The 23,015-nt window shown below is 35.0% G+C and overlaps 2 protein-coding genes across 2 annotated transcripts; both read right to left on the bottom strand.

The window, feature by feature from the left end:
• Nucleotides 1-8,314: 8,314 nt before the first annotated feature.
• Nucleotides 8,315-12,698, bottom strand: LOC21387503 (plant UBX domain-containing protein 2). The gene is made up of 3 exons (XM_024174934.1): nt 11,403-12,698; nt 9,399-9,677; nt 8,315-8,912 (listed from the first exon to the last, which is right to left on the bottom strand). Exons 1-3 carry the CDS (start codon nt 12,282-12,284, stop codon nt 8,655-8,657), a joined length of 1,419 nt encoding a protein of 472 aa, XP_024030702.1. The 5' UTR covers nt 12,285-12,698; the 3' UTR covers nt 8,315-8,654.
• Nucleotides 12,699-17,660: 4,962 nt separating this feature from the next.
• On the bottom strand, nt 17,661-18,393 carry LOC21387502. The gene has a single exon (XM_010112301.2). The coding sequence runs from the start codon at nt 18,285-18,287 to the stop codon at nt 17,895-17,897; it is 393 nt and encodes a 130-aa protein (XP_010110603.1). The 5' UTR covers nt 18,288-18,393; the 3' UTR covers nt 17,661-17,894.
• Nucleotides 18,394-23,015: the final 4,622 nt, after the last annotated feature.

The raw sequence follows: 23,015 nt of genomic DNA, 5'->3' as shown, positions 1-23,015 counted from the left end.
AAGTACTTGTTTACTCAGAAAGACTTGAATCTTAGGCAAAGGAGATGGGTGAAGTATATGGAAGATTACGATTTCACTCTGCAATATCATCCTGGAAAAGCTAATGTAGTGGCTGATGCCCTTAGCAGGAAGACGACGGGGACTCTGGCGTCATTAGCTTTGGAAGATTGGAAAAGGACTGAAGTGGTGAGTGAGTACGATCTTCAGTTCTACGAAGATCATAACCAGGCTATGGTGTATAGTCTGGTCTCTACACCGAATATTGTGCAACGGGTTAAGCAGAATCAATTGCAGGATCCACACCTCCAAGGAATCTGGATTCGAATCCAGAATGGAGAACAATTCGAGGATTAGAGAATCCGAGAGGATGGAGTCTTGTATTTCTGCAACCGCCTTACTGTTCCTAAGGTGGGTGAGGTAAAGAAGACGATTTTGCAAGAGGCACATAAGTCGAGGTATGCTATACATCCGGGAAGTACAAAGATGTACCAGGACCTGAAAAGACAGTACTGGTAGAGAGGCATGAAAAGGGACGTTCGTGAGTATGTCTCAGAATATGTTACTTGCCTCCGGATTAAAGCTGAGCATCAGAAGCCGGCGGGAGAGTTACAACCTCTTCCTGTCCCTGGATGGAAATGGGAGCACATCACTATGGACTTTCTGATGGGGCTACCGAGAACCGAGCTGAAGCACGATGCCATCTGGGTGGTGGTGGACACGTTGACGAAGTCCGCACACTTCATACCGTTCCGTGCGACGTATTCTCAGAAGATTCTGTCATAATTGTACCTGGAGCACATCGTGAGGCTACATGGAGTGCCATTGTCTATCACGTCAGATCATGACACGCGTTTTAATGCAAGGTATTAGAGGAGTTTCCAGGAAGCTATGGGAACAGACTTAAATTTCAGCATAGCATTCCATCCTCATACTGATGGGCAATCTGAAAGGGTAATTCAGATTCTGGAGGATATGCTTCGTGCTTGTATTCTGGAATTTGGTGGAAACTAGAAGAATTACCTGCATCTGGCTCAGTTTACTTATAACAACAACTATCAGGCCAGTATTGGAATGGCACTGTTTGAAGCTCTGTATGGTCGTCCTTGTAGGTCGTCTGTTTGTTGGTTGGAACCAGAGGATCGACTGAATACTGGACCGGATGTCATTCAAGAGAATAATGAGAAGATAGCTGTGATTCGAGAACGACTGTTGACAGCTCAAAGTCGTCAGAAAAGTTATGCTAACAGAAGGCGTAGGCATTTGGAATTCCAAGAAGGCGACTTTGTCTTGCTGAAGGTTTCCCCACGCAAGAGAGTCGTTCGGTTTGGTGTGAAAGGGAAACTCTCACCAAGGTATGTGGGACCATTTCTGATCGTGCAACGAGTCGGAGTAGTGGCTTATCGGTTGGCTTTACTGCCTGAACTTTCTCACGTGTATGACGTGTTTCATGTCTCCATGCTTTAGAAATGTCAACCTGAGCCGGAAGCTGTAGTGCAATAGTTTGACGTTCTGATACTGTATGACGCGTCGTACGAGGATGCACCAGTTCAGATTCTTGACCGGAAGGTAAAGAGTCTGCGTCATCGTGAGATTCCTCTAGTAAAAGTATTATGGCAGCACCATAGAATTGAAAAAGTGACATGGGAGCTTGAAACGACGATGCAGGAGCAGTATCTGCATCTATTCACACTTTGAGGTAGGCTTTAATTTCGGGGACGAAATTGCCTAAGGGGGTGGAGCTGTAACACCCTGAAGAATTAATTGAGATCAATTAAGGTAATTGAGATTATTAGTATGCCTAATCTGGATTATTAATTGAGTATAAATTAATAAATGTTCTGACCCGTGTGAGTTTAAATAGTTCTAAGGTATTTAAATTATTCTCAGTAATTTATTTTAACCCAGAAATGTGTATGGGCGCATTTCTGGACTGCTTTTTTAAAATATTGTACACATGTCATTTTCTTTTCTTTTTCCTTTTCTTTTCTTTTTCTTTTCTTTTCTTTTCCTTTTCTTTCCTTTTCCTTCCCGTGCATCTCTCTCTCTCACTTTCCCGTGCATCTCTCTCTCTCTCTCATTTTTGTCCCAAATCTAACGGATCTTGAACCAAGGAAAGATTTAAAGAAGTTTTCAACGTCAAGAGAAGGATTTGAGGTAAGATTACTGAAAGAACCTTTCTTGCATCTCAAGTTTTTGAATTTCAAAACTTATTTTTGGTTCAAACTGGATTTTGATGGTTTTTGAGTAAAACAAGAGTAGAAATTGGAGATCTTGGGTTCTTTGGACTTGTTTTAGGACCTAGAACTCAGATCTAGTGGTTTCCCTTTGAAATATTTCGATTTAGGATTAGATTTGCAGGTTTTTGGACTGATTTCCATGAGCTTCTCTCGCGCAGCTGATTCCACCGGTCGACCAGTGCGGTCGACCGGATCACATGGAAACCGGTCGACCTATGCGGTTGACCGGATTACAGGCTGACCGATCGACCGATCCGGTCGACTGGTGTGCACACTACCGGTCGACCGGTAGTGTTGCACTGCTCTGTCACCGGTCGACCGGTGCACACGGGTTTGACCCTGTTTGGCCTGAGATTGCTGTTTTGACCCCTATTTTCAGGGAGAACCCAAATTAGTTTCATTTGGGGACTTGAGACAAAATGGATTAGCATCTTTAATCCTTATTTTGAGATTGAAAACCCTTAGAATGATAATTTGAAACGTGAAAATGGATTAGGGCACACTAATAGGAAATCTTGGTTGGAAATTTAGATTTGGATTGCTTTAGGAATGAGAATTAATCCTAAAGTGTTGTCTTGCATCAGTGATCGCTGAAGATTCAGACTGAAGGGGCTTGAGGAAGCCGAAGCTGAAAAAAGGCAACGCTAGTCCCAGGTTTGATCGTGTGAGGTGGGATTTCTATCCATTTTTCTTGTGAGCCTGTTTTCAAAAGGATTTTGGCCTTGAAAATGTTTTAAAGAAAGGGATTGGCTTGTGAAAGAAAAATGCTTTGAAAACCATGGCTTGTTTAGTCATGGAACCTCATGGCTTGCCCAGTCATGGGGCCCGCGGCTTGAGTAGTTCAAGTTAATGAATGATTTCTTAAACAAAGAGATCTTGTGAATTGGTAATAGAGTCTATTGCTGTAAGCCTAGATAGGATGCGGAGAGTGCATCCTCGGGGGCAGAACCCGAAACTCGATCCGGGTAAGCGAGGCACTTGGTTAGGTAAGTAATTTGTATTAATTACTTGCTGAAGCCTGTAATACGGTTATTTTCAGTTATATTTCCTTTGAGAAAAAGGATGTGAGGTTCTGGCTGTTCTGTCGGGGCTGTATGCCTTATTTTATTTACCTATTCCTTTATTTATTTCCTCGCTCACTTATTATTCATTTATTTTAAAGTAATTTCAAATTATATCCTACTGGGCCTTTCGCCCACGTTTTATATTTCAAATGTATTAAACCCTTCCCAGGAGACTCTAGGAATGGTGCACAGTAGCTGGATATTTGCTACGGAGCAGCTGAGTTGTGCTGTTGTTGGAATCAAGTGAGGATTGTGGTCATCTTCTGGAAGAAAATGTAAGGAATTGAGAAATTCTGTAAACTTATGTAATATTTGGATTAACTAGACTGTGGTTGATGTCTGTTGTAATGATTATTTACATTAGCATGTATGTACGATACTGTATGTCTTGTGGGGTGGAGCCCTGTGTGTCAGAGGCTCCGGAATTCTGTGGTAGTTTAATTTATATTCTAATGCAGTTGAGTAAGGCTCGTCTAGGAATCTGCTTTATTAATCGATAATCGAGCTCCAAGTCACCCACCCCGTTTGGGGGGCGTGACACGTTTGATTCATGGATTAAAACCATGTGATTAGAATTATTTTCGATTTACGTGTATTTTTTATGAGAGAAAATACTGTAGCGAACCACAAACCATGATTCGAATCAGGGAACGAATCTAGGTACGAAACATCCCCTTAATATATAAATTTGTTCATATTGATTTGGCAAAACAAATCTACTTCAAGGCTTCTTGACCTCTTGATCTTCTTTGTAATTCTCCTTTCCTGTACAAACTGTTGTGCGGTAACAAGTTATCTTTTCAAGCCCGTTTGGTTGGAGGATTCGTTCTCTGATTCGAATCATGGTTCATGATTCGCTACAGTATTTTCTCTCATAAAAAATACACGTAAATCGAAAATAGTTTTAATATCATGGTTCTAATCCATGAACCAAACGGGACATTCTCCTTCCAACCTTTGTTGATTGTGCCTTCTTTTCTCTAAAGACGAGATAATAGAAAACCTTGATGAAGGAGTGTGCCTTGTGTCAATTTTTTTTCAGCCCAATGTATTTTCTCAATCTCTGTCCAATATTTAGACAACCAAATATTAATTTTGAATATTACATAAATATTTTTTTAATAAATATTTATGTTTACTTTAATATTAAAATATATTTTTTGATAAATATTTTTTGTAGACAACTAAAATAAATATTTTTTTCATTCTTGTTATAATTATTTATTTTCACAATTACGATAAATAATTAGTGCACAATATTCATGTTAATAGTTTAAATAAATATCTTACGTGCAGTTAATTAAGGATGAAAATATCGGTACTCTAGTTTTATGAAATTTTCTATCGTAGAAAATTATAAGAATTACGAAAATTTATTTTAAAACATAAAATAAGTAAATAAACATGTTTTACATGAGTAACTTCACATGTTTGATGTGAGTAACATAAAATGAGTAACTTCGATATATTGGATATGAAATTCGTTTTCTTACTATAACTTGACTGCTATATAGAGCAACATTAAGAAAATAAAAAGAAATCTCATGTGCGAAGGAAGAATCGAAGAATTCAGAGACAAAGCAAAAGTAAAAACAAGAGAAAGGATGACCTGACAAATCGTTTTATAGTTGTTCGGCTGTTGAAATATGTCCGATAAAGCTTATTAGTTATTATTGTTTTTTAAAGGGGAAATTTTCATTTTAAATTTAACAAATTACATACTCCAAAATAATCACAAATGACCATCGATTATAAAGAAATTTGACCCTTAACATTTGTTGGATCTACTAATAAAAATAATAAAGTACACGGACAAACATAAGTATCAAGAATAAAAAAAAAAAAAAAAAAAACCCCATTTAGTCATATAAATTGAGCGCAATCAAAACCCATTAAAAGTAACCAATATCTTTAATAAATAAATCCAGTTGACCGATTAAGCCTATTATCTTCCACAACATCACTTATATACAAAATATGTTTTTTTTTTTTTTTTTTTTTTTTAAAGGCAATTGGTTTTCAAAAAAAAAGGTTTTTTTTTTTTTTTTTTTTTTTTCGGTCGGACCTTACCTAAGACTATAGTCAAGTGGTTTTGCTCAATTGACTTAACCACGGACAAGAATAAGCTAACAACTTATTTAAATTATTTGTCATTCAACTTCTTCGTGTTATTCATAGCTATATTAAATTTCTCGACCAATATCAAATAATGGACCATATAAGTGGAAGGTTGGTTAATGGCCAAATTATTGCTATCTAGACCCTTTATATAATTCTATTCCAGTCGTCGGGTTGAGAAATTTATAATTCCAGTCTCTATCCAAAGTTGTCACATTTTGTACCAGGAAAAAATTTCAATTAAGCGGCTCAAATTAGGAAATTATGGGGTTTTCCATAAATGGAATTTTTGATGTTTCAGATTGCTTTAGACTAATAATGGTAGTGCACGTTTTCATAATATTGTAGAATGCTCTTTTTTTTTTCCTTTAAAATCAATATTGTAGTAAAACCTTAAAAACTAACTTCGGGACATTTTAAAAGTCTGGCATCAAAATAGAATTAGTACTAGAAAAAAAATTGGATGTATGATGTTTGAGAGTAAAATCGTTATTTTATGTAGAATTTAGGAATCAAACTGTTTTTTACTGGTTCATGAGCATTATCAGCATTTTGAAAAATTTTAACAGTTGAGATAGGGTCATTCTAATTATGTTCGGTCAAGAGGTTATAATTTAATAAGTATAAGTTAAAGGGTTTTAGTCAGTATTAGTTTTCCTATATCCTATAATGTGTTGCGATATTCTCTATCTCGGACCAGTTTCAAGTACTACTAATTACATAAAAAAGGCTGTCAATAAAATTACACGACATGGCATTTTTGTAAAAGGAGAGTTGAAATACATCAATTTTTTTAAAAAATACTTTAGAAAAAATGAAATTACACAATAATTTTTATAATGACTCGCATGTTATAAAATTGAATAGGAATTTCTATAATCATGTTAATTTATCTATTTGTAAAATATTTTAAGTTCGTAATTATATTTCGACATGTAAAATTATGTTCTTTCTTTTTGTTTAAAATGCTCCCGAAACATCTGTTTTTTTTTTTTTTTTTTTTTTTTAAGTACACATCTAATTTTTGTTTCATGTCAATTTTTCGCCTCTTCAATAAGAAAGCAACTCACCACTGGTCCCCTCCCAGCAGGCCATGTTCGTATGGAAGAGATTATTTCGAAATTTTTATGTCCTTTTTAAGAGGGGCAAAAAAAAACTGAGAAAATTTGTAACAAATACCTACTTGACAGAGATGTAATGATAAAAGTCATTAGACCCACAAAAATCACATGCGCTTTTATTGAATTATTTAGCATCACATGGGGACCAATTCTCATTTGGGAATCAAAGATCCCAATAAAGATTTTTCCATGTGGTATGTTACCATCCCTTGTTCATGAGCCAAGAGGCATAAGTTGGTTAGCAAGAAAATCACACGCACATAAGAACAAAGGTCAAATTAATCCTTTTTAGAAAAAAAAAAAAAAAAAAAAAAAAAAAAAAAAAAAGAGAGTCAAATTAACCCTTTTAGAGCATGTCTGTTCATCATGGGGACTCCTTTTACCTTTTTTTTTTTTTTTTTGCCTAAAATGTCCTAGAAATTTCCACTAAGACCCCACCTTAGAAATTTTGATTAGCTAACAAAATCGGAGATTTTGTCACATTGTCAATGTGTGGTTGTGGCTCAAGATGTTATGTTTGTGTGCTTCTCCTTCCACAGCCTTATTTTGCATCAACAGTAGGATCCTGATAAATAACAATTGCACAAGTATTATCAATGACAATAGTACTAGAACTCATAGCAAATTGAGAGCTTTTTACTGTAGTAGGCTCCGTTCACTTCGCTGATTTGAGTTTAGAATTCGAGTTTAGATGTGATTTTATGTGAGAGCTTTTTACTGTAGTAAAAAAGTTAGATGTGATTGTTTATGAGAACTTTTTACTGTAGAAAAACTCGAATCAGCGAAGTGAACGGAGCCTGAGTCTTCTTCGTCACTTTACTCATATCCATATGCATATTAAATTAAAAGAAAAAGAAAAAAGGAAAAGGGGCTGAAATTTACTTGGTCTCCTTTGGTTCTTTTTCAATTTTGTTCCATTATCCCTTTGCCGTTGGCTTCTGCTACAATTAACTTTGAACGTCATCCTTTTTTGCTTATCAAAATCTTTAGAATTTAGACACAGTTCAAAAGGGTACATGAGCTTGCTGCTTACCCTTGTTTGTTTCACGGGTTAAACTAAAAAAAAAAATTGTTGTATTTTCTCTAATTAAAATTTAAACAAATTTTAATTTATGTTCAAAAAATTTACAAACCAAACAGACCAAAATAACCGGTCTGGATACTTCGATTTGATGGCGAAGTGGTTTGAGGGATGGTTGTATCCTTCACACCAATAGATCGGACTTTTGTTATTCTTAAAATGTTATTCCAATAAATTCCATGTTTTTCTACGTATACATATGATAGGATGCTATCCTTCAGTGCTACATCCGGGGTTATCTTTGGTATTCAATTTCCAAATGTGTTATTGTCACGTTCTTTGTAAGAACATTTTTCTTCATGGAAAAAATCAATTCAAACGTGTGAGTTGAATAATTGTATAAACCCCACAAGTGATTTTCACGCGCCCTAACTTCTATTTTCAATTCATGTGAGTATCGTCTGTTTATATTTACTTGTTTGGGCTATTGTCCATTAGAACAAGAGAAGAAAAAAAAAATGCAGTTTATTGGTAGCATGCAAGAGGTGCATTATTCAATGCTCTTGTTTGTATGAAAGCAAAAACATACACAGACCAAATGTATGAATAGATGTTTTCTCTTTAACGTGTACATGGGTTTATTTAGAACCAATCGTGTGTAAACGCTGTCCATGATACTGTTTGATCAAAAGATTGTACAAGGAAGAAAGTAGATATTATGTGTTATTACACAATATTTTGGACAAACGAAGCAAAAAACAAAAACCACGCTCCAATAGATTTATCAAAAGGCACCATTGTCTTACCATTGGACCAACCATTGTCTTGGTCCATTAGCAACATATCACATGATTGTAAATGAAGAAAGACAATATCAAACTCCAGCATACTTTTTCTTTATCAGATCAACTTATTTTAGTTTACAACCTAGACATTTTAGGCTCTGATAAAGGGCGTATATAAAAGTGTGAAAATTCATTCAAATTGTAATCAGCTAGAAGTTACAGCACAAACAAGAGAACACAGGTTGATTCTGAAGGCTTTAGTTTCCAAACTGAAGACGGTCAAGGAAAGCTAGTACCTGGATTCAGGCTCATGCAAGAGCAACAGCTGTATCAACTACAAGCGGTTCCATAATTTCTAGGAGTTCATTGCGCAGCCCTGTGAAAACAAGGGAATCTGTTTCGATTGGTCTAAACTTGACGAGAGCCGCGGGGACCAAATCCTCATCCTCTAGTATTGTTGGTTTTTGTCCTGCTGCAGGAAAACAAGGGATCACCCGCCGTTTGATAACCAACGGATGTAACAGCTCGAACTCCAAACTTGGCTCTTTCAATGCTGAGCTAACAAACTGAAGATTATAAAAAAATTAGATATGATATCTCAAGCACAAGCCTGGACACTAAAGAATCAAGTCAAAATCAACCACATCTGCACCAAGAATACTCAGCGATATATTTACGTTTGTTTATTGTGCAATTATTATTATTTCTATTTTGGACCGAGTAAATTGTTTATCAAGCAAACTTCCTAAAAGAGGCAGAGTTTACCTATACTGAGCAGCAATATATATGGAAATTATAAGGTGCAAAAATGTAAAATTTCTATAATCTTTAACAAGCAACATTTTTTTGTGTGGATATTTTATGTATCCTAAAAACTGGAAACTCAGGCATGCAGATATCAACGTTTAGGAATGATTAATTGTTGTTCAAACTTGTAGCTGATAAAGGATATAAATAACGTTTACCATAAGCATAAATTTGACATATAAATGACATTTACGGAGGCTCGGGATAGATAAAAGCCATTACAAAAAAGGCCAAGAATAACTAACCTGATAGAGAGAACTTGTTGGCTCCCATGGATTGAAAATACCTTGGAGCACCACACCATCAGGAAACTGGATCCTGATAATAGTTCTTTTATACCTCCTTTTAGCAGCTTTTGCCTGCTTTTCTTTGTAGGACTTGGGGATCAAAAGCTGTGAATCTGCCAACTTTTTCTTTCTCATCTCAGCTTCTCTTTTCACCTCTTCAAGTGAGAGGTTGTAGAACGAATCTGGTAACTCTATTTTTGCTGCTACATTTTCGGGGACAGAAAAGAAGACCTTGGTCTAAACTAACCAAAAATGCAAGAAAATAGGAATCAGTCAACGGTCATAAAAGGCTCTTATGAACACTAACAAACATGATAAAGCACCAAAAGAAGAAAAAACTTTCAACAGACCTCATTAAACTTTAAACATGAATCATATGCAAGAGCAAAAACGACAACATACAAAATGCAAAAAGAAAGTCCTCTAGACTAAGTTCCACCATTGTATGGCATTTAATTGTACATAGTTGTATAGCCAAGAAAGCCGTAGGTGCTATTTGTCTCTATGAAACCAGAGCGAAGTTCCACCCTTGTATGGTGCCCCTTCCTTGAACACACTTGAAAGGACTTCCACTACTGTGCTGCAAAAAGACTACGTTTTCCTTGGAGAATTAGCAATAAAACTTTTCTCCTACCATTACAGTACCACGTCTATAATTCTATTGTTGCCATTACACTTTACTGTCTTCCATCATCTTAGCATTGCCATTACCACCATAAGCATTAATGGAAGCTTATCACTACTGCGTATCATCATTCCTAAACTAATAGCCATCCCCATTCGGCCACCCATATCAATTGTTGTTAAAACTTAACACTTTGCCACCACCATCATCGTGCATTCATGCTGGTTTCCTCTGCTACGTTGCAAATATGTCAAAATTACCACATCTATCACCCCAAATTTATTTCAAAATATGGAAAGTCAAATAATGAAGAAACCATATGAGATCAGTTCTTTCCCCTAATATGGGAAAAGCAGATTAGTTTATGGAATAATTTGCTCTTGCCAATACTTGCATCTGAGGACTCATATAAAAAATGGCCACTTTAATAATAATTGTCATTGAGATTTCATCGTATAATTTCCCTCCTTAAGAATATTTGAAATATCATTCCACATTTACTTTTATGTGGCTTCTATTTTAAATTAGTTTGTTTTTGACTAACCAAACCAAACGTCTTCCTCACGATGACTAGATCATAAATACTTCATATTAGAGTTTTAAGCAATAACTATCTTGAGAAAAAAAATGATAAGGCCACCACAAACTGCTCACGAATGCCATTGTTCAAATGATGGACCTTACTAATTGTCCTCTTGCTAGTCTCTTGCAATCAAACTAGAAGTGTACGACTATTTGGCCTGCGAGCTTGACTCGTCAAGGGAAAGAAAACACATCTCATGCAAATTTTGGTTTCCAACTCAGAATAAACTATCTCAAGTTCCTCAAATCTTACTTTGGTTTCTAAACCACTTCGAGCAGAAATCAAAGAAAGCTTATGAGAATTTGAACTCCTAAGAGCTCTTTTCTTGTAATCACAAAATGACAGCTTGTTGTACTGATGCAGGGAATTTTTTTCCACAAGTTCATCATCATGTCTAGTGACTGAAATAGGGCTCTCTCTTTCTCTCGAATAAAAAATCAGCTTGTTAACTTCAGAAATTTCTCTTAATCTGAGAATCTTTACCATATATACAAAGATAAAGAATTTTGAGAATCTTTACCATATATACAAAGATAAAGAATTCACCACATAAAGGTTCTGTATCTACTAAAGAATTCACCATTCAAAGGTTCTGTATCAATTAATGCATATAACTTCAGAGTCGCTAATATTTCCCTACTTTTTTAGCAACAAATAATCCAAGAATCACAAACTGAACAACCAGTAACCAATGAAACGCTAACGTTGCAAAAGTAAACACAGAATAACAATTCAACAACAGAAACCGACATACCTGTCTGTCAATCTTCTTTGGCTCAACCTTCTCCTCCACCTCCACTGAAGCTACCGGCTTGGAGTCACTTGTCCTCCCCGGTTCTTGCACTTTCTGCGGTTCAAGCAATCGTATTGCATGCTTTATCAAACGAATTCGCTCCTCAGAGGGAACCTCCATTGCTGCCCACATTTCCCCATCCTCCTCTTTCAATTCAAACCCCACAAACTCCAACAACTCGACCCCTCCCGCGACATCAACAACCGCCTCTTTTATCTTCGCATTACCCATCCGAATCCTCCTGAACTTGGCATTCTCAGGTTCCCTAACTACGTTGTTCAACAGCTTAAACACAATCTCAACAGACCCGGACGCCAATTCTCCCGAAAGAAACGCGCCAATGCAAGCCTCCAACTCACTCTCCGACGAATCATTCTCGTTATTCGAACCCCCATTTTCAACTGTATTATCACTGTTGTTATTGACACAGCTTTCAACATGTTCAGAAACCTCCTCCTCTGTCCTAAACGACTGCCCACAAATCGGACACTCGAAAACCTGCACCGAATACCCATTTTGAGATCTCTTCCCGATGGTGATCAGCGTGTCAAAAGGGTCGAACCCATTAGCCGGTTCTCGATCCGGATTCGAAGAATCAGACCTCCTCTGATCGGAAACACTCGGTGTTTTCGGAGAATTCGCAGGTTTCGAATTCGGAGCCGAAAGGGGCTTTGATTGGGGAATCTGCGACGAACGATGCGGAATCGGATTGGAAGGACCTGAAGAAGCCGATCCCAAGACTCTCCCTTGGCCTTTGAATTTACCGGAAGAGGAAGATGAGGACGACAACGAACTGTTGACTTTTTTCATGAACCCCTTGACCTTGTCTTTCACGTCGTCCATTTCTTGATCGTGAGCTTTTTATTAGAAAAAATGCGAAAGAAATCAAAATCAAAGGTAAAATCAGTAATCTAATCTAACTTTCTAGGAAAGACAAAAAGATTTTATTTTGAGTCGTCTACTTTTAGGAGGGAAACAGGAGCTTTAAAGAGGATTTTCTCGGAAAATAGTGGGAGGATTTTCTTGGAGAAAAAAGTGTTGGCCTTTGGAGGGAACAAAAGGAAAGAAAAATCTAATTGGAAAGCAGAGAAGAAAGAAGCAGTAGTTGAATAATGGTAATTGGCGATTTTGTTCGAGCCAAAAGAGATTTTATTGTTATTGGCGGTTTGGTCGTTCTTCCGTTTGTACGCTTTTCAGTTACGGTGATGCTTGCAGATGATAGTTTTGATGCTCCTCCAATAACAAGCCAAATCAGCAAATTAGCTTCTTCTTCCTCCTTTTTTTTTTCATTTTAGAATTTTTTATAAGCCTTGGGGTGTAATTCGGCCGGGTAGGCTCGAGTTGGGCCAAAAAATTAGGCTGAGCTGCACACTGCGGGTTGAGGAAATTTTGAGCCGCAATACCCTTTTCGGCCCACAAACCCGTAACCTTTTAAGTGACCTCAGGTAGGCTCGGGTTAATTAGTTTAGGCTGGACGTTGGGCCTCTGTCTAGAGATTGCTGACGCAATTTTCTCAGTTTTAGGCAAACACGTTACAATCCTACGGACCAAGATTAGAGTCTTAATCAAAGTGAAAACAAAATTAGACTCGAAAAACAACAAAAACAAAGAAAAGGTTATTCCCATATTCTTACCAATGCCGGTTATTCCACCCGATCTTCATTCTAGTTATGGTGAAGCACGAACAAAAACAGTTCTGCAATGGAGAACAACCCAAGAAGGCGCAGAGAGTTTTTCGAGTCTAATTTTGGGGCTGAGGTAGGTGAGGTGTAGGGTTTTTTTTTAACACTCAGTGTGTTTTTCGGTAAAGTAGGGTTACACGGGGTAAATGGAGCTTGGCCCACGACCCTACCCGCCCATTGCGGGTTGAGCCAATTTTAGACCGAAAAAAAACCCCTATATTTTCGGGTAGGGTAGGGTCAGGTAGGCCGGATTAGTTAAGTTTGGAGTGATTCCTTACACCCCTAGATCAGAGAGTGGAACCACATATTTCTCTTAGTCTTTTTATTGTTTTTTATTTCTCCAAAAGTGGGTTTCGACCATGAGGACTGTAAAAATTTGAATATCAAAGTATATATTTAGCAAATATTTTAAAATATTAAAAGAATAACAAAATTTTATATCATTTATAATACAAAATATGATATCATTATGATAATTATTATGTCATTTTACTATATTTGTAATATTTTGAAAATTTTACAAAATTTCAAAACAATGTATGAAATTATGCCATGTAGTGTGATTATCACATTCAAAATTTCCAAACGAAACCATGTAAAAGCCGTCTTGTCCTCGTCAAAGGGATATTAGAGACGGAAAACATTTGCCAAATTATGGGATATTATGCACTTAAACCTAAAAATATTGAGTAGAAAAATTCATCCCAACTAGGCCTCTCTTGGTCATTCAACACCAACGGTCATATTGAAGCTTCAAAGGTTCAGTGTCAAGGACAACTTTCATTCACTTTGATCATCTACTCTGCACCATTGAACTTGCTTAAGCAAAAATATCTGATGTTAATTTGATGAACAAGCAGAGGGAAGTGAATTTTTGACATTGCTTACTAGAAAGAAGCAGTTTCTGCATTCCTAAGCCCCGAAAGCTGTTTTTACGTGTTCGGATTGTTTTTTAAAAAGTTTTGCCTTCCGGAACAGATTTCGGCCAACACTGCAAAACGCAACTTCTTAAAAAATGCTCTTAAATGACTAATAAGAAACTTGTACCACTTTATAAACTCAACATTTTTATTACTTATTAGAATGCTTAAAGCTCACTTCTATTATGTCAACCATCACGGGCAAGGGCCAAGAGAGTCACATTTATGGAAAAACATTCGGAGGAAAAAATGCAAGGAACCTACTATAAATTTAAGAAAAAACAGGATTTGCGTTGAAAACTAGTCTGCTTTGTGCATGTTCTACATTGTTAATAATCGATTTTCCATGTTGGCTCTTTCAAAAACTCACCTCAGCTTCTTTATATCAGCTCAAGAATCTGACTATTATTTATAAGCAAAGAAAAAAACCAGACAAGGAAAAAACATAAGTTTTGCAAGTAAAATGAACAAGCTATAATTGACACGACTCTACTCATTTACTTGAAAAGAAACCATCGAAAAAGGGTTATCTACGTAAACGTTTATTTGAGCACCCTGAATTTAAAAATGTATACTTATTTATTTATCTACAAAAATATCCACTAAGACGCTTATATCCTTAAATAATGAAAAAGAAAAAAATAAAATAAAACATCAAAATAGGAAAGTCTTCAAAATAAAATCATAATTTGATTTTGAATACGAAAGTCAAATGAAACTTGAATATTACATTTAATGAAAGATGCCTATTTAAATAAAGGTAAACTTTCTTTAAAAAATAATAAAAGCATCACATAATTTTCTTAATATATATATATATATATATATTGGGAAAATGCGTTCCATTTAAACACAAAACAAACTTTTTGATTAAGAAAAATTAAAATCACCAGCTCCATAAACGAAGTCCTTCCACAACCCCCTCCACCATATACAAATGAATATGCATTTTCATTAAGATAATGATAATATCATTATGAAATAGAACTTATCAAACATAAGAAACACAAATGTATCAAGAATAAACATTTTCATTATTTTAGTAGAGACGTCATTAGTCATTATGAAATAGACTGATGATAATAAAAGTTTGTAAGAAATCTGAAACGAGAATACACGAGGCACGAACTCATGATAAAGAAAGATTTTTTATTATTGTAATGATCAAACAATAATGAATATAACAATTCGCAAGGAAATAGTAATCATCTAAAAATATGAAAGATCAGAGATGTAATAAATTAATCTTCATTATCAAAATGAATATAATACCGAAAAAACACCATAATGTATAAATGAGTATGTATTTTCATTAACATAATGATAATATCATTATGAAATATAACTTGTAATACATTAGAAACATGAAAATATACTCAATAAAATGCATTTCATTATTTTAATAGAGATGTCATTGTGAAATATAACTTGTAATACATTAGAAATATGAAAATATACTCAATAAAATGCATTTCATTATTTTAATAGAGATGTCATTATGAAACAGATTGAATATAAAAGTTTATGAAAAAAAATTGAAACAACACGAGTATACACAATAAATAAACACATAAAGAAAGACATTTTATGATTGTAAGGGAAAAAATAAAGCTCAATTTCATTAATTCACACATTCACTATTTGAATGATAATTACATAATAATGAATCAGAATGAATAAAATAATATAAACAAGCTGTTGAGTGATAATAATTATGAAAAAGAATATAAAATTTATATACAAAATAAAACCAATAATGTAAAGATTGATGATTTATGTAATAATCATAATGTCATTACGAAGAAAAATAAATTCATTTTCCTTGTTGTAATGATATCATTACAACAATGAAAATGAACAAGTGTAAACAAAAAAATAAAAGAAAAATGAAAAAACAAGACATCAAAAACATAATAGAAATATTAAAGCAAACAACAAAGAATACACCCACCTCAACACAAACAGAAAAAGAGAATGAGAGAAAAAGAAGACAACAAAGCAGACCTCAACTAAAAACTTGATAACTAAAAATTTAAATCGTCCATGAACTTAAAAAGGACCTCTAAAACAGAACAAAAAGAAAAAGAATTGCAGGAAACGAGAAAAAAGGGACAAGCAAACCTGGTGGAAAGAAAAACCAAGCAAATAGGAAGGCAAAATGAGTGAATATGGAGCAGAACTGAAACGTTGAGCATAATTGAGTTTTAAACTAAAATTCAAACTATAAATATGGAAGGGAAAATGAAATCAGTCAACTCAATAAGTCATTTAATCACAAAAATATCGTATTAATTATCCCCCCAACAAAAAAGGCAATGTCAAATAAAAAAAGAAACCGGAAAATAAAATGCATCAGGATATACACTTAATTATGTAAGGAAAGTGCTCAAAATATAGCAAAGGGGTATAATAGGTATAACAAGTCCAATATTTATACCAAACAGACATTTTTGTAATATTGTGTAACAGTAGACATTTTTAGATTCAAACATTTCATAGTAGACGTTTTATGTAATTACTTCATGGAAAAAAAATTAGCCAAAGACCACATTTTTCAACAGTACCCACTACCCAGAGCGGGCTAACTAGATGAATAGATCAGTATTCAATAACAACATATGAGCAAGCTATAATTACCATCTTTAGTCAATAACTTGAAAGGAAATCAAGCCAAAAATATAGCCAAAGTTCACATCTTCAACGGTAACCAGTCAGGGCTACCTAGATATATACCAAGATGCAATAACAATATATAACCCACAATGGGGCATCTGTAAAGAGGGGGAAGGGGAACTGAATTGGAAAGGACAAAGAAACTCATTGGTACAATGTCCTAGACCTATTCTTGCATCGTGTTGAGGCCAACAACAAATGGATTTCGAATTTGGAAAGTTGCATTACGAATGTGATTCCAATAACCAGACTACCAAGTTAATGCAACATCATTCCGAAAACTTAAAAGCTGAAACCCACAAATCATAATTTGAGAATTAATTAATATGCTTCAAGAACCAACAACTAAAGCAGAGTTCCAAAACAAAATATTCCTAACCTACACATAACGCCAAGCCAGAGCTTGAATTTGACCCCCTAATTCATGTCTACTATAAGTCATAAGCAATCATGAATCACGTATCAAGTTACATTTATCCAGCATCTGCAACGCACAAATCAATTTATGATTCTAACTTCTAACACAAAACAAACTCAATCACGTTCTCAGAAGCAAGAACGATTTGCTTCAACAATGTCACATAGTAATTAGACAGGAAATGAACAGCCAACCCCCACTATAACGCATTGATTCCATCAAAATGGAGGCCCCAAAATACAAATAGGAGCCAAAACCCCCAATTGCAATAAAATTTCGTCACTGAATTAAACATTTTCCCCCAAAATGAATTCAAATGCTCAGAATAACACACCATTTTCATTATCCAGATTCATTTGGTTCCGTCAGAATAGAAGCCCCAAATACAAATTAGGAGCCAAAATGCCCTAAGTACAGGTGCAAGTGCGATACACAACAAAAGTGAACATTCTAAAGATCGAAACAGATCCGAACGCAACCAAATCACAAAACCTAACATCCAAAAAACAACGAAAATTCCACGATATAGATCGAAACGCGTGTTTTATTGATATAACCTTTTCATCTATCAGAAACACATTTTCGAAGAAAATCCTCCATTAACTTCGACTGAAATTAAGCAGATACAATAAAAAATTTTCGAGTACTCCATAGAAAACATCCGATTGGAACGCAACCAAACAACAAAACCTAACACAGTAGTACCACAGAAAGAAAAGGTCAATTCGATTGGAAAATATCAAATCACAAACCCTAACACTCAGTCGCGATTCTTGAGGCGTTCGACGCGCTGGTTGAGCTGCTCGATCCTGATGACGAGGTGCGTGACGGAGTAGAGGAGCCAGTAGAAAATCAAGGCGGCGGCGATGAGGAGGGCGTTGCGCTGGCTCTTCATGATGGACTTCTGGTGGCGGAGGTGCTCCGACGGCGTGCACGACTCGGCCTCGCAGCTCGGCCGGGTCTCGTACTTCCAGTAGATGTCCATCAACAGGAAGATGCAGAACGGGACGATGGAGAGGAACGGCTTCAGGAGGTTCTTGGTGACGGCGACGAGGCCCTTGCGGAGGCTGCTGAGGCCGGGGATCGTCAGGAGAAGGACCATGATCGCCTCTGCGCCCGCGGCGTACCCAAGAACTACCCACTCCAACGCCATTTTTGCTTTTTCTGCGGAGAAACCGAAACCTTAGAAGGAAGATCTCTCTCTCTCTCTTGTGATTTGTGTGCTTTTTCTTTGTTCTCTCCTTTTGACTGTTTTTTTTTTTTTTTTTTTTTATAAAAGAAAAAATTTTGATGCTTTGCTTAGGGAGAGAGGAAAACTGAAAATAGATCAGCCAGCGTGCGCGTGTTGGGGTGAAATGGAGGACCGGGTTGGGGGCGACATGATATGGTGCGGTTAGGATATGGAATGTCTGACACGTGGTGGTGTTTGGAGGTTGGATTAGTGTGAGATGGAACAGGTGGCGAGTTTTAGTGGCATCAAGTGTGTTGAGGTTTTAGCTGTTCACGAATCAGCTGATGGTTTTTGACTGGGCTTTGCCGAACACTTGTTTAGGCCCGCTAACTGCAATTTATGGGCCTGAATCTGGAAAGAGTAGGGAGAATAGGGATTCATATATGTAAGACATGTTGGGCTTGAGCCCCCAAGTGGATCTTGAGAAGAAATGGACTTACAACGTGGTCTCCAAGGTGGTCAGCAGTCTACCCGAGGGAGGACGTGTCAGTTTGGGTCATTTTTGCCCTATTTGTTTGTTTAAGTTTCAAATATTGCTCATAATTCAAATTGATGTTTGATAGAAGATAATTCAAACTATTAATAATGGTTTAAACTCTTAAATTTTAAAATTTACTATTCTCTTAAATTTTAACAATCATAATTATTTTTTACAATGAAAACAATTATGATTCTACTTTTTCTCTTTCTTCGATTTCAAACTTAAAAATATTATGATTTATTCGTTTTAATTTTTATTGAGATGATTTTTTCTAATATTTTCACAATGAAGAGAGGAACAAATCTCCATTCATATTGCGCATTTTTTAATGTCATTTACAATGAGATTTTATAAGATTTGTTACAAAACTCTAGTGACAGTTTTCAACATTTTATTCAAACGCAGTTCGGATTCTATTCTCAATTTAAATTATAATTTATTTGTATATCCAAGCATCGATCCGAATCACAATTCAATGCACTGCAATTCAAATCACCACAATTCAAATTAAATCAACAATTTGAATCTTTGAACCAAATAAGGCCTTTACAAATTCAAAAAATATTGAGGCCGAAACTCATTTTTCAAAAGTTTAGGAGGTGATAAATGTAATCTTACAAAAATACTTAGATCGTGTAAAAATTTCTCGAGTTTCCATTTTTTAAAAGTTTACCCCGTTCATTTCACTGATTCGAGTTTTACTACAGTAAAAAGCTCTCAGAAACAGTCACATCTAATTTTTTGCTATATAAAATCACATCTCAATTCGAATTAAAAACTTAAATTAGCGAATTAAACGGGAGGTGATAAATGTAATCTTACAAAAATACTTAGATCGTGTAAAAATTTCTCGAGTTTCCATTTTTTAAAAGTTTACCCCGTTCATTTCACTGATTCGAGTTTTACTACAGTAAAAAGCTCTCAGAAACAGTCACATCTAATTTTTTGCTATATAAAATCACATCTCAATTCGAATTAAAAACTTAAATTAGCGAATTAAACGGGAGGTGATAAATGTAATCTTACAAAAATACTTAGATTGGGTAAAAATTTCTCGAGTTTCCAAAAAATATTTCTTTTGCTAGAAAAAAAAAATTAATACGCAAGGAATTCTAATTAACAAACAAAAAACATTCAAATTTTAATAATTAAGACAATTAAAACTCGCGTCACAAGAAAATATCATAATTTACCGGTGATAATATAGAAATGTTACGGAAAATTTACCAACCCTAAATCACAGCACAATCAACAATGGTTATTGCGTCCTCTCAAATTGTAACCCTTTAGAATTAAGAACTAACTGGATATGGGCATAAACTTTTGGGCCTTCTGGAGGAATCTTAAAATGTTATAACATGGGCTTCAACTAAAGGTGAAAAAATTTAGGGGAAAGAGGAAAATGATATAATATGGGCTTCAATTAGAGGTGAAAGCTCAGGCTCTTCGGCCTGGGCTCAACGGCTTAAATATAAATTTTGGGTCGGTTATTCTGACCTATTATTTACGTTTAGTTGGGCCAGCCCAACTCTAAAAGTATGAGGGTCGGCTTGGCTTGATTCCACAGCCCGATGGATCCAAACTTTATAAGGTCATTTTAAGAGTAAATTTAAAAGAGATTTGTTCCCAACCGGGCCTGGGACCTTGGCAACAGTATCGGGTTTCGAGTCAGTTTGTTTAGCTAGTCCAAACTTTTAAGAGAAATTTTTCTCCTTTTCCTATTGTAAAAACTATGAGATTTGATCTAGTAGAATTAAAATATAGCAAAGTTTTTGAAATATTTTAAAAATATAACAACGTAGTAACTTTATAATCACATTTTCAGTTGTATAATTATTTAACATGATTAGTAAAAATCTACATTGCCATCGACAAAGAAACATTTAAAGTAAGCACAAACCACTAACCACCACATAACAAATTTTGTTTTTCCTTTCGTACGTATTACATGCTTTCTTTTTTTTCTTTTTTTTTGCTTTTTTTTTTTTTTTTTTGCTTTTGTTTGTTACGTTTTCCCCCATTTTCTTTCGTTCTCCTCAAAAGTCAATATTCATGCTTCCTTGACATAAACCATTAATGTCCAGGTTTTAGCAGCTGTAGCTAAACGTCTTTTTGGTACCTTTTTTTCCCCACATTGCGGAATGCATGGCAGTCTGGGAAGCGGTTCTCCCAGCTCAAGCTCAAGGTTTCTCTAATTGGGTGATAGAATTGGACGCGATAATTGTGATTCGTGCAATTCAAAGTCTATCTTCTCGTTCATCCAATTCAAACATTATCCATGATATTATTTTCAGAATTTTAGTGGATGTTTAGTTTACGGATTCAAAATTATGATTCATAACTATTTTCAGTTTACGTGTGTTTTTTATGAAAAAAATACTGTAACGAGCTACGAACCATTATCATTGTGGTTTTGTTTGCTCTATTTCCCGTTATGAAAATTTTGTAACCCACATGTTAGCAAACTCTATTTTTTCTCGATGTGTTCACAGTTTTTATTAGACTCTTGTTCTAGATTCATCAGTGTATTGTTCAAGCTGATTTAGCCTTTTTTGGAATAAATGCAAGTTTTCACTTTAAAAAAAAAAAAAAAAAAACCATTCATTTGAATAATGTCTTGAAATGACTGAGCACATGTTTCCACCCAACTTTCAAATTTTACTTCATTTTATAAGAAAAATAATAATTAAGATCTCATTAAATTATTAATATGTATCTCTCTAAGAATAATTATTACTGCAGCAGCACTCAATAATTAATATTTTACTATTTCGGCATTTAATAAAAACTTTGTTTAATTTTATTATTATTATTATTATTATTTGCATGGTATCAAACTGAAATTTTTTTGACTCGGTGTGCATTCAAATAGAAAACAAACAAAGGAACACACTTAACTACTGAACAACATTTAAATGGTGGAATTGAAAGAAGGCATAAATTGCATAAGCCCTAGCAAGTAAAGGATTCATTATTTTTGTTTGTTTCTCTCTTTTTTTTTTTTCTTTTTTTTTTTTTTTGGAATATTGGATTTAGTAACGTTGCTGTGCGTTCAAAGAAACTTCCGTAGTTTTAGCGGGAAAAAAAAAAAGAAAAAAAAGGAAACTTCCGTAGTCAATACATAGCCTAGACTTGCCTTTAATCTTTACACGCTTTGTCCCCACCTTTTTTTTTTTCCTCCAATCTTTACACGTTTCCCCTACAAAAATGAATATTTCCATTTATTAGAAGGATAAGCATGAATGATACTTTTGTGCTTGGTTTGTGTGACAAATAAAAAGTACCCAAAAAAAAAAAAAAACCTTCAGTCAATGCTCAAATTTTGATGCGCCAAATATTAGTCATTTCATATGTACTCTACACAAAGTCACACCAATAATTTGCTAATGGAAAGTGGAAGCTTCGTCTCTCTTAACAATTGGTGCCGTTTCTTATGGATAAACAAAGCAGAGAAAAGATGAATTTGTAGTTATCTATATTGGCGCCTTGTGTTTGCTAAATGGCCAATTCCCATTGTCTATTTGCTTAGTACCTTTATCCTACCGTCTTTGTTCATTTTTAAAGTAATAAAAAGGTCTATAATAAAGCCAAAACTATGATTCCCTTCTTAGACAAATACAACAAAATCATGAATGAATATGGTTTCTGGTAGCTTCTTGGTCCTTGTCATTGCTTCAATAATTCAGGCTTAATTAATTTGAACGATTCGAGTTTTCAATTTTAAGTTTCTACAATTAAAAGCTCTCAGAAAATGTCACATCTAATTTTTTTGTTACAGTTAAAAGTTTTAAAAAATGTCACATTCTAGCTCAAATTAAAAACACGAATTTACGAAACGACATCAGTTACTGATTTTATTTTTCTGGCATCTACCTCCTCTCCTAACATAAAAGAGGTCTGAACTTTGAAAATGGTGTGAGTTGAGAGGTTAGGTTTGAGACTTGAAAATAAAAGAAAGGTAAATGTAGGCGGCTATAATTTATGTAGGTAGTAAGGCCAATTTTTTTGGTTCTTTAAATAGCAGCAATCAAAATATGAATTCCCACATCCTGAAAACAGTGGAAATATACATAAGCAACTTCAAATAGTAGATTTAGTATTAGTTTTGAGAAAAATTTTAAACAAAGACCTCATTAATTAGGTCATTCATAGACTCATACAAATTAGAA

This window comes from Morus notabilis, unplaced genomic scaffold, assembly GCF_000414095.1.
Source record: "Morus notabilis unplaced genomic scaffold, ASM41409v2 Scaffold816, whole genome shotgun sequence".
NCBI lineage: Eukaryota > Viridiplantae > Streptophyta > Magnoliopsida > Rosales > Moraceae > Morus > Morus notabilis.
The sequence above is the reverse complement of the archived record's forward strand: the minus strand, read 5'-3'. Positions and strand labels throughout refer to the sequence as shown.